The following is a 16,348-nucleotide window of genomic DNA, read 5'->3' on the forward strand; positions in this document are numbered from 1 at the left end:
TTACACAGATGCATTTGTTTCTTGGAGTCTGATATAGCTTCCCAGTAAATAAATCATCAATATTAATTCAAATTGTTCTCAGTACTCAGTTATGATTTTAAAACTAAGTAGATTACATATTGTAATGCCTAATACCTAAGTACAAGTACAACTACAAGTAAGACTTGAAAATTAACTCATAAAAGTAAAAGTACTCAAAAATCTACTTAATTACAGTAATTTGAGTATTGCAATTAGTTACTTCCACCCCTGACAGTAAACACCTCATCAGTAGAAATATATAGACGCACGGTTCATCCATTCAGCATATTCAGCCTCGATATTCCAGATTTTCAGTCAAAGGTGTTTGGGTTCCATTCAATTCTCTCATCAAAATTTTCATAAACAGTGAGTGTTTGTTACAGTCTTGATGATTTCACAACAAAACCTCAAAGATGTTTACAAATAATCAGAGATGCATGAAACAAATCCATTTTTACTAAAGTTGAGATTAGTTCAGTCATGTCAAATGTGGAGAAAGTGAAGGCATCAGAATTGTGTTTGGGTTTTTTTCCATGATTAACATTATTAACATCATTTCAATTAAATTCAATAATCAGGGGCCTGTTTGAAGAGGAGTGTAGAGGAGTGACAATGTCCAAGTAACCTAGCAACACACACACACACACACACACACACGTACAAATCCACACAAATCCACATGCCCATACACACAGAGAGAAACAAACACCATCTGCCTGCATCCTGCTGTTCAGGAAGTCTCAGCAGCACTAAGATGGCCGCCCCCATGTAGAGCCAGTTGAAGCCCTGATTGGCCACTGTTTCCTCCTTGGAGACAGTTGCTATGTCAGACGATACAAGACGTCAAGATGCAGAAAAGCAAATGAATGCAATTGAATTTGTTACATCAGTTGTGTTCTCACTAAATGTAGCATTTTACATTCATCACAATAGGCTCTGGTACTGACAAAGTACATGTACTCATGTATTATGCCTTATTATGCTTGGATGCTGGCCTACAACAAGAGTTGGTTCCTGGATGCTGCACAGTGGTTTCTTACTGCTCCTCATACTTGTACATGTTCTCATCTCAGCTTGTAATATACTGACAAAATGTCACCACCCCTCTGTGTGTGATCCTGAAGGAGAAGGTACACTGTGAAAGGGTTGTGGTTTGGTTAGGTTTAGACACAAACAAGTACTGGGTTAGGTTTAGGCACTAAAGCCATTTGAGGTCACCATGACTACAAAAGTCATTTGACGAAGGTTCTGTCTTAGCCTCTTAACAGGGTTTCGTGCTGTAGGGGCAGTGTTGCCTCTTCGTCCTCTTATGTTGGACCGAGGACAGGCTGGACATTACAGTGACACTCAATATTACACATCGAGGTACAGAGTTATATTACAAGACAGGACAGGCCGTGGCTAACTGGTAAACATGCTAACTTCAGTAGATATCTGCAACACAATACACAGATGTCTTTATAGAGTTATTTTTTCACACTTTGTTAATAACTGTCATTAATTTTTGAATATATTAAACTAAAATTCATGCATATCATGACCTTTATAGGTCCAGTTTGAAATATTTATGGGGATTTATTGACAGAATATGTCTGGAAGGGAGGAGTGAATGATGGGTATTCAACTGGTTGAATTCTGCAGCCTCACTGTTAGATGCCATTAATCCTACATACTGGTCCTTTAACAAGGAAGTGCACAGTATTCCACAGTCATGTTTTTGTGTGTTGTACACATAATCACATGAATTTCTCCAGTAAAAACATATTGCAAGGAAAGAAAGCTTTTTCTTCTCAAAATTAGATGTATTCCTGTCCAGTGGCACACTGTGATATCTGAGCCTGACAAACAATTACATTAGCCACAATGAATAGCTATGTACTGACAATCCCCCACAGACACACACAGTTCCCAGATATTAGAACTGCTGGCTCAGCTACAACAGAGGTGCCTACACATCTCCCCAAGGGTCATAAACAGTTTGTAGTGATGGTCAAAGCTCCACCAGACTCCCTGTCGCATGACTGGTGACTACTAGCTTGTCTCTGCTACACTGAGCAGTGGTCACTCAGTGTCCCCCTGTGTCCTCTAACCCCCATGTTACACACTTGTAGCCAAGAAGCCACGCTTTCTACAGGGAGGAAGGGTTCTAGCAGGATTTGAGGGTGCAGTTACCCTTAAATAAAATATTGTCAATGATTTGATTCAGTCTTCAATCTCTTCACAAGAGACACATGCAAAGCACAAAGCAATACATATTATATATCACATGTACAATAGTGGAGGTTATTAGGTGTTCCATGCTGTTAAATGGTAGTAGTCTGCCATGTCCATTTGTCTACAGGCTGCATGTGTGACAGCAGTACAAATGACAAATCATCACTGCTCTTGGTTGTACTTTTATTAGACTTTTATTTCTACCACATTTCAATTTTTCCAATATTAATGTGTCTAGATTTTTCAGTGGTAGTTCCTCAACTTGACAGGTGTTTTATTATAGTGTGTTTGTCTTCACAGGCATTATAGTATCCACTGATGCTGGTCCAAGCCTGGATCAGTAAAGCAAAAGCATATAATGTTCTCTGCCTCACAGTATTTTATCATGAAGGTAACTTGATGATGCTGATGATGCAGCTGTCTTTCGCTCACTCATTTTTGCATACTTTCCTGCTGTACTCATTTGTATTAAATGCAAATAGCCTACAGTAGCTCTAGTCTGTATTCTTGTCCATTTTGATTGATTATTACTTCTGCAACCTGCCAACGGCCCAATGAAGATCACAGAGATGTTCTCTTATGCCCTAGATAAGGTCTTCAGCATGCTATTCTGAGACAGGGTTACTACTCCAGACACATACATTGAAACCATGAAAGTAACACAGTAAAACCAATTTCAAACAAGATCTAGCTTTACTTTAACATGCATAATACATACATACATAATTTGTGCCATGTTACTCTATTAACTCTCGTCAATTGCTGTTTTCACTGCCAGGCAGTAGGGGACACTGTGATGCATCATCTGACAAAAGATTGTCACTTAAAGAAGAAGAGAGCCGCTGGGATTGAGTAGCAGAAGAAGAGGATGGTGTTATCTAGCATTAAAACATCGGTGTTCAGCAGCAGATCTGCGGGGCAGTGAGCACCTTGACCCAACCACAGGCAAGGCTGCTCATGCTCTGTCCCCGGACCTCAACAGCAGCCGGGACACAGTGAGGCTGCTCACACCGCTGCCCCCTCTGACTTGTTCTATAGCTGGGGCAGACAGCCTCTGGGACAGAGTGTTTTGAACAGGGGCAGAACACACACACAACTAAATTTAGCCACACTGGTGACAGTGATGTTACACATGTAATATGAAATCTGTCTCAGTTTTTTTGTCTGAAAAGTGGATTTTAATGCACCAGTATTCAAGTGCAAAAATGAAGCCAGAACAACACTTTCTTCTTTCTCTCTAGAAAATCTGTTCTTTCTTTTGATATATTCTTTTCCTTTATATTCTATATATTCTTTTATATATATTCTTATATATATATATATATATGTATATATGTTTAACTTCAAACACATTTAAAAGATAAAGCATCAGAGAACCGCATCATTAGTCCTTAAGACCAGAGCATGTGAGCGGAGCAGAGCGGGAGTGAGCAGGAAGCATGAGCAGGGGAGGTTTTTTTTTAAAAGGATGGAACATTGTGTTATGTCGTGCTCCATCCCGTTCCAATTTTGCTCAGGTACTGCTCACACCACAAGTCTGTCCCACACTGTTTTGAACTGTCCTTTTGATGAACTGTCCAGTCTCTTCCTCTTCATCTCCTGTGATGTGTTTGCCATCTGCTGTGGTTAAAACATCCTCACTGGTGTAAATTGAGTGAAACTGTAAATGTAAATGATCCTGCTGCCTCAATAAAAGGTGAGGTGAGGTGAAGCCTGCAGTGTGCCATAGAAGCTTCAACATAAGTAAGCAATGTAAGATTACATTACAAATCTAAGCATTTGTGCATTTTGGCCGACAGACCACCGATTAAACTAACTAAATATTTGAATTACAAAGCAGATTTTTCTTTTTGGAGTTAGCGATTTGAGTGGAGCGGGATGAAATCTCAGTTGAGGGTGGAGCAATAATGAGCGGAGCGCCTGGTGCAGCTTTGAGCAGCAGACCAGGGGGGTCGAACAGCTCCATGAGCAAGGAATGGAAATTCTCATCGCTCCACTCTGCTCACATGCTCTGCTTACATGACAGTGGATCACTGGGGATGAATTTCACATCCATCATGTCAAACATCATACATGAATGTGTTATTAGAAATCATTGCTTGAGTGTTGCTCCCTGCTGGCCTCAGTGCTCCATTAAAGCTTGTTCACACCACTGAAACAGAAGATGAAGTCCTGGCTTATGGGCCAGCTCTCCTTGAACAAGGCTGATTTACTTATAGATAATGACAGTCCTGATAAATGTTACGTCTGCCTGCAGTCTAGGAAAGTGGAGGAGAACATAAATCTGTGTAGAAATAAGAAGGAATGTAACTCCAAGCATACAGTAGCAACACTTAAAAGTGTCCCACCCTACAGCGAGAAGGGTGCATCTTTGCCGTGGTTGAAGTGCATTTGCCACAGCATGTGGGGGGTACTCGGCTCAAAGTGCACACAACTTCGCACAGGTAAATACACTACAGCACTGTGGCTCAGGAAGTCATGCCATGTCAAGCTGCATTGAGATTGTACGAAATATTGTTCAAATATTCTAGATGTTTTTAAAAACTGACACACAGAAGAAACTTTGTGATCATGTTTTAACATTGTTAAGTGCTTCTGCATCATCAGTCAATGGAACATACATGTCATACAGTGTGCAATATGAGAAGGAGAGGGAGATAGGAGTTTCTCTCCTTCCAGCTGACCCTCAGAGTTTGATAGATGCTGTGAAGCAATCACCAGTTTAGCAGGAAATAAGAAGCAGAAGCAGTTTAAATGTACAGACTACGTGCAGAAAGTAAAGCTTGTTTGTCTTCACTGATAGCCTGTCTCTATGATCCTGGTGTGATATTGTGCCTGACTTGACTTGTCTGGACACTGGCTGCTGCTCTGCTGTTCCATTTCTCAGACTGATATGTGATCACTCCAGACTGTGACTGACTGCTCAGATCAACATTCAGTCAGAATCAGGATATGTCCCAAATATGTGACATATTCTCAGTCCTATAATCTGATTTAATAGCCAATATTCAACATTGTTAATCCATGTGGAAACCCTGTGTGCCTGTCCTGTTGCCTGTGGGGAATGTTTGGGGGGAGGTTTAAGGAATTAATGTATCAAGAGTTTGTAGTAGGGTAGCTTCTACATTTTAGAAGACCCAGCTTCTCTGATATGTGCTCATTATGTACCATGATCCACTCAGAAGAAAGAGTGTCATGTTGATTTATGGGCACTGGTGGTCACTGATAACTTCTCTGTAAACTGCGGTCACACTGTGCAGCTGCTGTCATTGACTTTTATTTTTATTTTAAAAAATCCTTGCCTCAGACCAATGTGTTTGTGTGTGTGTGTGTTTACTCTTTTCAAGGACATATACAGGTCTTTTTTGTGCTCAAGAATAGGGATCAGTGAAAGCGTATATTTATGCATTTATTTATTTATGTATGCAACCATGTTGTTCATGTTTGCCTTTGTGTGTGTGTGTGTGTGTATGTGTGTGTATGTGTGGTGTGTGTGCATGCACTCACATGTAGCGCAGGTGGGGGTTCTTGGAGAAAACACGAGCCTGGATCGTATGCAGGCTGCTCCTCGTAATAGTTCTATTAAAAACACACACACACACACAAAAGAGAAAAAGAGCTCTGATGAAAGACTTACAGCTCCATCATTCTGAATAATTGTCAGTCAGAGGAAAGGAAGAAGCAGACACGAGCACTTTCCAAAGAACACGACTCAAGCAAAGCAAAGAAAGAATGCAAGAAAAAAAGAAAGAATCTGTCTTGATTATGGATAAATATCTGAACTATGGAGGATTCTGTGTGACACCTGCTGACAGCATATGGATGACAGCAGGTGTTCTGACTTTGGGCCCTATCTTACACCCGGCACAAAACCATTGCGTCCCCGGCACAGGTGGTTTTGCTATCTTACAGTGGCACAAGTGCCATTTTTGCCACGTCTGCAAGACAGCAAATGCACTTGCACCTGGTCTGCGCAGCCGTGGGCGGGAAGTCTAAACATGAAGACAAAATGAAGGCGTGGCCCGGCACATTTGTTATCTTGTGCTCAGCGCATTGGAGTAAAAACCACTTGTGCCTTAGACCAGATAAAACCTGGTCGAAACGCAAAGTCTGTGGCGCAATCAGTCTGAATGCACAAGATAGCACCTGGCGCATTTGGCCGAATCACACACACTCTCTCCACACTCACAAAACACCTCCATTTATGTTCAGTCTTTTCCACTCACATGAGTGTGGATTAGTAAAGTGTCATTTGAACATATTGTCTATCAGCAATAAAGTGTAAATATTGAAGTTCAAAACATTCACATGTGTGTGTTTCACCCTTTGCTGAGGTGTGCACTCACATCTCTGCAATCATAAAACACATGTCATTTATGTTTAACAGCTGTGTGCATGTGTGTGTATCTTTAAAGTTAATCTCACTAATAAGGAAAAAGGAATTATTATCATAATTATAAAGCCAAATAAATTTCTTAAAGACCTGCAAAGTGCACATAGGATGGAATCACAACTGTCAGATCATCTTTAACAGATTGATCAGCATGACAGCTGGAGCAGCTGGAATGTTTATCAGGATCCAGAAAAACAAGGATTGAACAGTTATGATCTATAACATACAAAATGAACAAGACTTTATATCTGACCACACAAAACCATCCAGACCTGCAGAGAAAAAGGTATGTGTACTTTTGTCAGAGCTGGTTGGATATTCCTGTGTGTAATTTTGCGCACTTCAAACTTCAGAAACACTGTCTGATTCTGTTTCCTACACCCACAGTAGTGTTAACAGGACAGAAGAACGAGGATGGGAGGAGGAGATGAGAATTAGGAGTGAGAGGAGAAGGAGGAGGAGCATGGACAGCCACATAACTACTTCAGGTTGAGATGGCAGCTTCGTGGCCAGACTGGATCAGTTCACCTCTCTCTTCGTCCACATCATCTCTCTGCTCCACTCCTCACTCCTCTACCCTGCTCCTCAGCCAACGGAGCTGCATAATAATGATTATGATGATAATGAATTATGAAATACAACACAATTTCATTTATTGTATTGTTTTATGCAGACGTTCATGTAAATTAAAGTATTTACACATGAAGCTGTTATGGAGACATCCTGTTGTTTCCACATATTGCATGCTCTCACGCTTTCATTCCTCATACCAGGAGATCTGTCTCCTCGCTTTTGAAAATCTTTTCTCTTTGTTTCCTGCTGGTAAATTTCCTGTCATCCTGACACAGCTTGTGCTCCTTGCGCACCTGCTTCTTAAAGGTGGTGAGAGCTGACTTTCTCATTGGTTTACTGCATCTTCGGCTTAAACTCGTCTGTGAATTAATGAGGGCACTTGGGCACATCTGATAGGTGTATCCTGCATTGTGCTGGTGGCGCAAGGGGCGGGGCAGGGCAAAATACCACTTGTGCCCCTGGCACAAGACGGCAAAGGTGGATTTACACACACCTTGAATAAATTAAATCCATTGCCCCTCACGCTTTCCACTTGCGCTTTAGATCAGCATAAGATAGACTGACTGCATGAACAGATTTACAGACATACAGTATAAAGGGAGAATGTGTCAGCACTTACAGCCTCTGTAAGCCAGTGTAGAGCTCCATGTCCACATCCCTCAAGGTCTGCAGCCCAGTCCAGTTCTCAATGTGTCTGGAAAGTAGGACAGACAAGACATATTAAAAGGGTCAAAAATTATGATTATTTTCACAATTATTTGGTGTATAAAATGTCAGAAAAGCTGCCACATTTCCTTATTTGTGTGTCACAGATGTGTTCTTTTACTCTTACACTAAGGAAATTCCTCACAGTGCGTGGACTAATGACTGGACTAAAATGGGCTACGAGTGAGGAACTTACAATTCAAACTGATCTCCAAATGTTATTGGTAGTTTTGGCATTGGCTAAAATGTGTTATCAAAGCTAATGCCTAAACTTTTTTCCATACTTCAATACCTGCTGAGGCCACATCTTTTTTGTCAAAATTCCAACTTTGGTCCTAGTGTCATACAGTCTATCAGTGACACTAATAAATCATTTAATACATAAGTTATTAGTATTACATAATGACACAAATCCAGCTATAACACCATAGACACACTTAAACATGTGAGCTTTTGTTATATAGAAAACTGGTGTTTGCATTATGATATTGAAAGCCGGCTTACTAGTATGGCAGTAGCAGTGTGAGCAGTGCAGTGTACACACTTCTTCAGTGGTGCTACCCTGCACGTTTACTGCAAACAATGCAAACTCTTAACCTGAATGTGTTTCCTCATGTAGACATGGTCTGAATTGACTGGCTGCTGTGGTGTGTTGGCTGTGAAAGTTTGTAGCATGGCCTTGTGGGAGCCTGGCAGCAGAAATAGGATAGTGGCCCATTTTGGATGCAGCAGTGGATGGCAACAAATCAAAACACGCAAATCACATCACACTGAACATCTGTTTACCCCAGAGACCTCCTCCTGGCCCTGACTCTGTGTGTGCGTGTGTATGTGTGTGTGTGCACAAAGGTATGGATGGAAAAATCACTGAGAGGTGTTATTTGTCCATCTGTCTTCCTGGATTGATTCACCAAAACACCTTTGCATATTTACTCTCTTTGACAGTCATTGCATGTCTGTGTCTCTCATCCTAATGTCAGTCTTGTGAACATAATCACACACACATAGGTCTGCTCAAACCATATACTGACGTTTAAACTTTAAACTCTGCAGTGACCACCGGTTCGAATCCCGTCTGCGGCTTCACCCTCCTTTCCTGTCATGTCTTCAGCTGTCACTATGATTAAAGGCAAAAAAGCCCAAAAAATAATTAAAAAAACTTGACACCTAAGACTACTGCACACACCTTATACTGACAAGCTGTGTCCCAGCATGGTAGGAACCTACTTTAAAGGACCAGAGGCCTTCAATAGACTAAAACTGAGCCTTCTACCCACAGCTTTTTAGCCTTTTTCACTTAATTGTTTTTTGATTTTCTGTACAGAAAATGCCACCCTCTTCAACACAACAGGCAGCTGTTTTCAGGGAAAAAGCTCTAATAAACCCACTGCACTCCACCTGCCCAGCACCAAACAGCAGACACACTCAGTTACAGATGAGATGGTAAACACAATGTTTCGTATTTTGCTTCAAAAAAATGACGTGGAGTTGAAACAATTGCAGATCAGCTGTAAAATAGTCATTATGGGATGGGCCTGTCATGACATACTGAACTACTTGGAGCAGCAGCCTTTTATGAGGACATTACTGTCATTCCAGACCCAGTGGGAGCTGCACATTGATTGGCTGAGCTCATTTTTACCTGACAGCAGTGTCTGCCCCCCTGAGAGTCTGCTCATTGACTAATTGAATGACAGATCGATGATCCAATTCAAAGTCTAAATAGCCAGTAACACACGAATTACTAGTCCCACACATATACAGAAATAGAAGGCTTTTAGAGATACTTATACAGCTGAGAATATTCATAAATACATTTTAAATTCTACTTGTTAAAGTATTTCCATTGAGTTCTCTCTGCATCTCTCAGCTTTTTGCACAGTCACTGTAGCAGCTTTTCATCTCTGAATATGAAATCATTCACATGTGGAATGGCCAGTGTCAGAAAAGGAGCTTTGCTTGGTAATAAATTAAATCCTTCTGGCTTGCAGCAACAAAGTTGCCTTTTTTGCATAGATTTCAGCATGGAATGAACACACAGCAGCCTTCTTGAAATACAGCTCACATCAAAAAGCAGCCTTAGCTTGAGCAAACCCATACTACTACTACATACTAAGAAAAGACTTTCTTATGAATGGCAACCTTCTTATTCTACTATTCTCATGAGCTGTGGATTTAATATCAATCACTCAAAAAAAAAAAAAAAAACTATGACAAATAGAACCTTTTTTCCAACCTGATGGCTAAGAATGCTAATGCTGGTTGCCAACTATTTGTAAGTCCATTGCTCAGGCTCTGAGAAGAATTAAATGGTCACCATGTGGTTTGCTCCATCTAACAAACGTTGCTTGTTCAAAAGTCGCATTCACAGGCTCAACTGACACACTGCCAATGAGAGTGGACAAAGTAAGTGATGGAATGAAGACAGTCCTAATGTCCGTGCACACATGCTGTTTCGCTTCAGGAATCATTCAGTCATTTTCTACACAGTTTAAAGTGGATCTTTATAGAAGTAATGGTTTGTTTGTCAGGACATGGACAGGAGAGATTGATGAATGAAACAATGAAACATTCTTTCTCCACTCTATTTCTGTCTCTGGGACTCTCTGGCTCTCTCTCTCTCATGTTTGTGTAGAGCAGAATAGCAGAGAACAACTCCAGTCTCTCAGACTCTGGACAGAATGGCAAATCAGACTCACTTGCCCTAACACTGAGGACTATCATCTCTTTCTATATTGATACCCTGATAACATTCAAACATTCCTCTTCAATTCATCCTTCAGAAAAGTCCTACGAAAAAGTCAGATTTACGATGGTGTGCTTATACCACAAAACTATTACACCTGTGTTCTTAGAATCATGAATTCTTGTCCTCATAAGTGCCAGTTGTTCCTTATTAACATAAGTAAACCAGCACGAATGCTCATTTAAGGGCATGAGACTGCAGGGGCATGTGCAGCCAGAAATCACACACACAGAAAAGTCATCTCAGAATCAGAAGGTAAGATATTTTCAGAATAAACACTATTTGATGGTACTTTTTATTTAAAAACATGAAACAAGTGGACACATTTAAACCACTAAAAGCAGCTGATTACTTTAGTGAATAAGTATTGTCTTCTTTAACATGTCCATGTGTTGAAAAAGTGTTTTGTCAGTGTCAGTTAGTTTGTATTGAAAATGTAGACATCAGCTTTCGCAGTATTGTGTAACCGTATTATTATTATTATTAGAACTTTAGATCTCGGGCCTGAAAAGTTGGGCCCAAGCCCGACAAAATTCTGCCCAACCTTCATTAGCATATTTCAACCCAAACCCGACTACAGCCATTTTTCTTAACAAGTTCCCTCTATGTATCAAACACCAGTAGCTGGCAGTGACAGGGACAATACATGTGGGGAATTTGAACTGGCAATGACAAAACTGAGGAGAAAACTACTACCACTATTACTACTATAAGTGATAATAATAATAATGATAATAACAATAGGGCGGCACAGTGGTGCAGTGGTTAGCCCTGCACCTCACAGCAAGAAGGTTCTGAGTTCGATCCAGGGCCACAGGGCCTTTCTGTGTGGAGTTTGCATGTTCTCTCTGGGTTCTCCGGCTTCCTCCCATAGTCCAAAGACATGCATCCTAGGTTAATTGGTGACTCTAAATTGTCTGTAGGTGTGAATGTGAGTGTAAGTGGTTGTCTGTCTATGTGTCAGCCCTGCGATGAACTGGTAACTTGTCCAGGGTGTACCCCACCTCTCGCCCAATGTCAGCTGGGATAGACTCCAGCAGCCCGCGACCCTTACGGAATAAGTGGTTACAGAAAATGAATGAATGAATAATAACAATAATAATGATACAGCCCAAACTCGATGTGAGCCCATGAAAGATGTGAGAAATACAGCTCAACTCGATCCAAACCAGTTGGATCCCATCAGGTTTGGGCACAGATCTTAAGGTCTAGTGCACACATTATATTTTTGGGTTATTTTTATTATTTAAATCGCTGTGTTAATTTTGTGTTTCTTATTAAGCTGTACATTGTACTGGGTACATTATATATTTCAGTGGTAATATTGCCACAGCATTATTATGCACTTCCAGAATTAAGTTACTGGTAAACACATTATTATTTCATTGTCATTTATAGCATTTAAAATATAATTTAATTTACATATTTTCATGTGCAGTAATTAAGTAGATTCTTCATTTCCCCTTGACTATCAGTTAATTGGTTCCTATCAGCCATTGTTTTGTGGGGACAGTTATGTACAGAGTAGAGGCCATGTGCAAACAGTAAAGGGAGAAGCCTGCTGTGAACCCCGAAGTTGGATGGACTGAACTGCCTCACGATTTTGGTGTTTATTAAACAAAGAAAAAGAAAGAGAAGTTACATCTACAAGAAGAGGGTTACATCTGTATAATTTAAAACCACAAAATGGTCACTCTCCCCCAATTTCAGCTGGGATAGGCTCCAGACCCCCTGTGACCCTTCAAGGATAAACAGTTACAGAACACAAATGAATGAATTAATGATTTTGATGCAGGTGATGTTGATCAAAGTGCAGTACGTCCAAACTCTTCCTTCAGTGTCATTCGGCAGAATCAAAAAGCATGTTTCTCAATTAATCCTAAGTTTTTGCAGTATGTGTGGAAGAAGTTCGAGCCCAGAACTGATTATTGGTGGCCAACACTACTACTGCCCCTGTCCTTACGCCCCCTCCTCCTCTCTCTTCTCCCCCTCCCTCCTCCCCTCTCCTCCCTTTCCTTCCTGATCTTGGCAGTGTGTGAAGAGTCAGACCTCTCACCCACACAAACCATCAATGTTTGCCTGCCAGGACAGAGAAGGAACTGCAACATTACAGAAGCCTCCTACGCACTCTGCCTCCAAAGTGTAAGAGTCAGAGAGACGGAGGAGAAGAGGGGGGAAGCAATGATGCTAGCTGAGAGAAAAATAGAACAAAGGACCAAGAGAGAGGCTTACAGGTGGTTTTAAATTGCATACCAGCATTATTGCAGAGAAGCAGCATCACAAATGCCTACCCGAAGCATCTCTGTCACACTTCACACAGTTAGGGAGGTAGAGGATATTACTATATGGAGCTATCACATCACAAAGGTCATATATTAATGCCTGAGAATGAGATTTATCACTGTAGACTTGGCTCATGCATTAATGCATGAGTATCCTGGTTATGATCATGTTTTTGAAGTATCCTGGTTATTTTTTGTGCATGTAAATGTCTTATCCTGGTGTCACACAGTTTTGAGACATATGGATGCTACTCACATAGAATCAGGATATTGTAGCATGTAAACACATTATCCTGGTTTCTGAACATTCACTGTTGGTCCAGAACAGAGTGGCTGAGATGATAAGAGATCAAGATACAACTGAAACCTGGATACTGTTAGAATCATACAGGGACAGGACTGACTGGGTTTTTCATGTAAACATCATATCCCGAATAAGATAAAAACCATGATGATGCTCAAAACCAGCATTCTAGTATGTCTGTACACACACCCAATGGTAAACATTTCTGAGGATCTTTGTTAACTGACCAAACAACAACCAAGCAGAATTAAAATGTTGTCTGTTACCGAGTGTGGGGCTGGATCCAATCAGCTAAACACCTCCTTAGGGAAGAATTCCAAATGTGGGGAACATAGATTCCATCAGGTGTGTATGTGAATACCTCAGGATCCCCCAGAAGGAGCTGGAGGTTGTACTGTAGCTATAGGGAGGAGGGGCTTCTGGGCTCCTTCGCTAAGCCTGCTTAACCACAATTCAGACCTAGACAAGTGGAAGAAAATGGATAGACGGATACAACAATTTTTTTTTTTTTTTTCTATTTTTTGTATTGGACTTTTGTGCAACTACTTGTATTTAGGGCAAAGTGCAATAAAAACTCTTGGGCTTATGATTTTTTTGTTGTATGGATCTGGTGGTGATACTGTATGTTAATTGCAGTTTGGTTGTATGTATGTGTGTGGTCATGTCGCCTGTGTTGTACAAGACAAATTTCTCAGAAGGGAGACAATAAAAGCCTATCTTAGCTTATCTTTTCTTAAACAGACCTAACCAATATCAAGGTCATATCATCCAATGCCATCAACTCCATGTCAGCTTGATACTAATCTTACAGCTCTGCTAAATACAGTGTGTGTAACTCATGAGCCTCTAGTGCAAGACCACTGTAAAGTCCACAGTAGCTGCAGCCTCAAACACACACATTCAGCACACACATTAAAACAAAGGAGAGACTGCACATTAACACACACAGGCACAACGCTCTGTTGCTAAGCAACATAGTTGTTGACGACCTCATCTGAAGAGTGAGTTCAACATGTTTGTTGTTGTTCTCCCCTTGTCATTTTGAGTCTTGTGAATCACAAAGTCCTCCTCAACCATCTCTAGGTTCAGCTCATTCATTCTCAAAGAATAATCAAACCAGTCCACTGAGCCTCTGTGGTCCCCGCTGACCTGCTCATTTTCACACAGTCTGAGCTCAGTGAGGCTCTGCAATCACAACACGACTGAGGTTAAGAGTCACCAACAGTAGAGAAGCCTTGCACACCTCACTGAAGGAGGAGGCTCCTCAGTGAACACAGAAGTCACTGAAGGAGGATCCAAAGTGAACACTTGAGTGTTCAGCCAAACCCAGCATCCACCTGTTGGTCACATAACATTGAGGGTGTGTTTGATTTAAGTCACTTGCATGTGCTTGCGTGGTGGTGCATAAAATTAGTGATTAATTAAGGTAGTTGCAACCATTATTATAATATTAATATGTATGCTTTCATTAGTGTATAATCACCTGGAAATAAGAATTGCTTGTATTTGTTACCTTACAATGAGGCATTTATATCTACAGAGGGAGCAGCTCCTCCTCCATGGACACTGCTATGTTGCACCGCCATGTTTCTACAGTAGCCCTGAACAGACACACCACATACTGGCTCTAGATATGGCCTTTCACATTGTTTGTGAAGCTTGGGGCCACCACAAGTTCTCCTACATGCTTGGAAGAGGAGGGTGAGGGAAGACTAGAATGTCAGTGTTGTACGAATTGCATTTTGATACACATACTGTATCAATCTGAAAAAAATATTGAAAATGGAAAGAAATTGCTTTAACGCAAACATAATTTCATGCCAAAATTGGTATAAAAATTGCACTGTGCTGCTTAATCAGCATAAACAGAGCCTCAGCTGTGCCTCCTCTCCCACCTCAGTACAAACACGCCAGAAAATTACCAGAGTGTCACAGACACAGACATAAACAAGAAAGACTTTTGCCTGAGGAAAAAAAAATCAAGGATTTGCAGAAAAATCTGTTAATTACTGCTACATTTCTTGTTTGTCATTTTAATGAAAGTAAATTTGATTTTCAGATCTGTGTTCTTGCTCTGGTGTCCTCTGCAGGTACTGCTTCTCAAGAGTTATGTTCTGGATGTGTCCTTGGGAAATCCTGTACGAATTCTGGCTGTCACTCTCTGTCTAAAGCCTCCTCCTGATGCTGCCTCTCCAGCCACTGATGTATTCACGCTCTCTGAAAGCCAACCTGTCATTAAAAGAAAGAAAGGCCTCCTGGGGCCAACTAGCTGCTTCCATCATCTTCAGCTATCACACGCTATTTACATTCAGCTAGACGCAGAGCAGGCACAGAGAGGGGAGAGAAAGAGAGATGAAAATGACTGAAGAAAAAAGAAAAGAAGTAGAAGAAACACAAAGGAGCAAAGAGAGAGAGCTTAGAAAGAATGAGTTGTGATCACGCCTGTGTTTTCCTTGTGTGTGTGTATGCGTGTGTAAGGTGTGAGGGTTGAATTGATTGCTGTCTTTGGTTTCAAACACATTAAACATTCATGAAGCTCCATTTACCAAAGAGACCAACAAATGTGTGTGTATGTGTGTGTGTGGGAGGGATAGTGGGGGTGATACACAGGACTTCTTTAAATTAATATTATGGAGGACACGCTGACACAGAAACAGACAGCATGTTTAAGTATTAAATCATCTTTGATGTGCACGTGTCGGCATGTGCATGCATGCGTGTGTGTGTGTGTGCATATGTGTGTGATACCAGTGCTAAGGGTTGAAAGGAAGAAGTCATTTCCCACCCCTCCATGTACAGATGAAGACATCATAAGAGGGTGCTTTTGCCACAGATCTGTGTGCCTGATGCAAGCCTCACTCTGCTGTAATTTACATGCTGCCCAGGGGGAAATGTGTAATCTTAAAACTGTTGTTACAGAAGTGTTTCAATTTGCTAATATGTGGGGCTGTTATTGTTCTTTCAGATGGCTGGGCATTATGTTATCAATTTGATAACATAGCCATTGTGAAACTGGAAGATAAAGTGCTGCTTGCCGCTGAGCCATGACTATGCATTGAAAAACCTCTAAAAGTCCGAGGCCCTGGTAGCCTCATGATTCTAAGTAACAG

General features: G+C 41.0%; 1 protein-coding gene across 1 annotated transcript in view; it reads right to left on the bottom strand.

The window, feature by feature from the left end:
• The window catches only part of LOC146315960 (NT-3 growth factor receptor-like), a 262,392-nt gene that overhangs the window by 209,713 nt on the left and 36,331 nt on the right, over positions 1 to 16,348 (bottom strand). The window contains exons 2-3 of the mRNA XM_084734986.1: positions 7,821 to 7,895; positions 5,743 to 5,814 (exon numbers count right to left, since the gene is read on the bottom strand). Coding sequence (XP_084591112.1) covers positions 5,743 to 5,814; positions 7,821 to 7,895 — 147 coding nt within the window. The remainder of the gene's footprint in view (positions 1 to 5,742; positions 5,815 to 7,820; positions 7,896 to 16,348) is intronic.

This window comes from Lutjanus erythropterus, chromosome 13, assembly GCF_056507025.1.
Source record: "Lutjanus erythropterus isolate fLutEry1 chromosome 13, fLutEry1.hap2, whole genome shotgun sequence".
Lineage (NCBI taxonomy): Eukaryota > Metazoa > Chordata > Actinopteri > Lutjaniformes > Lutjanidae > Lutjanus > Lutjanus erythropterus.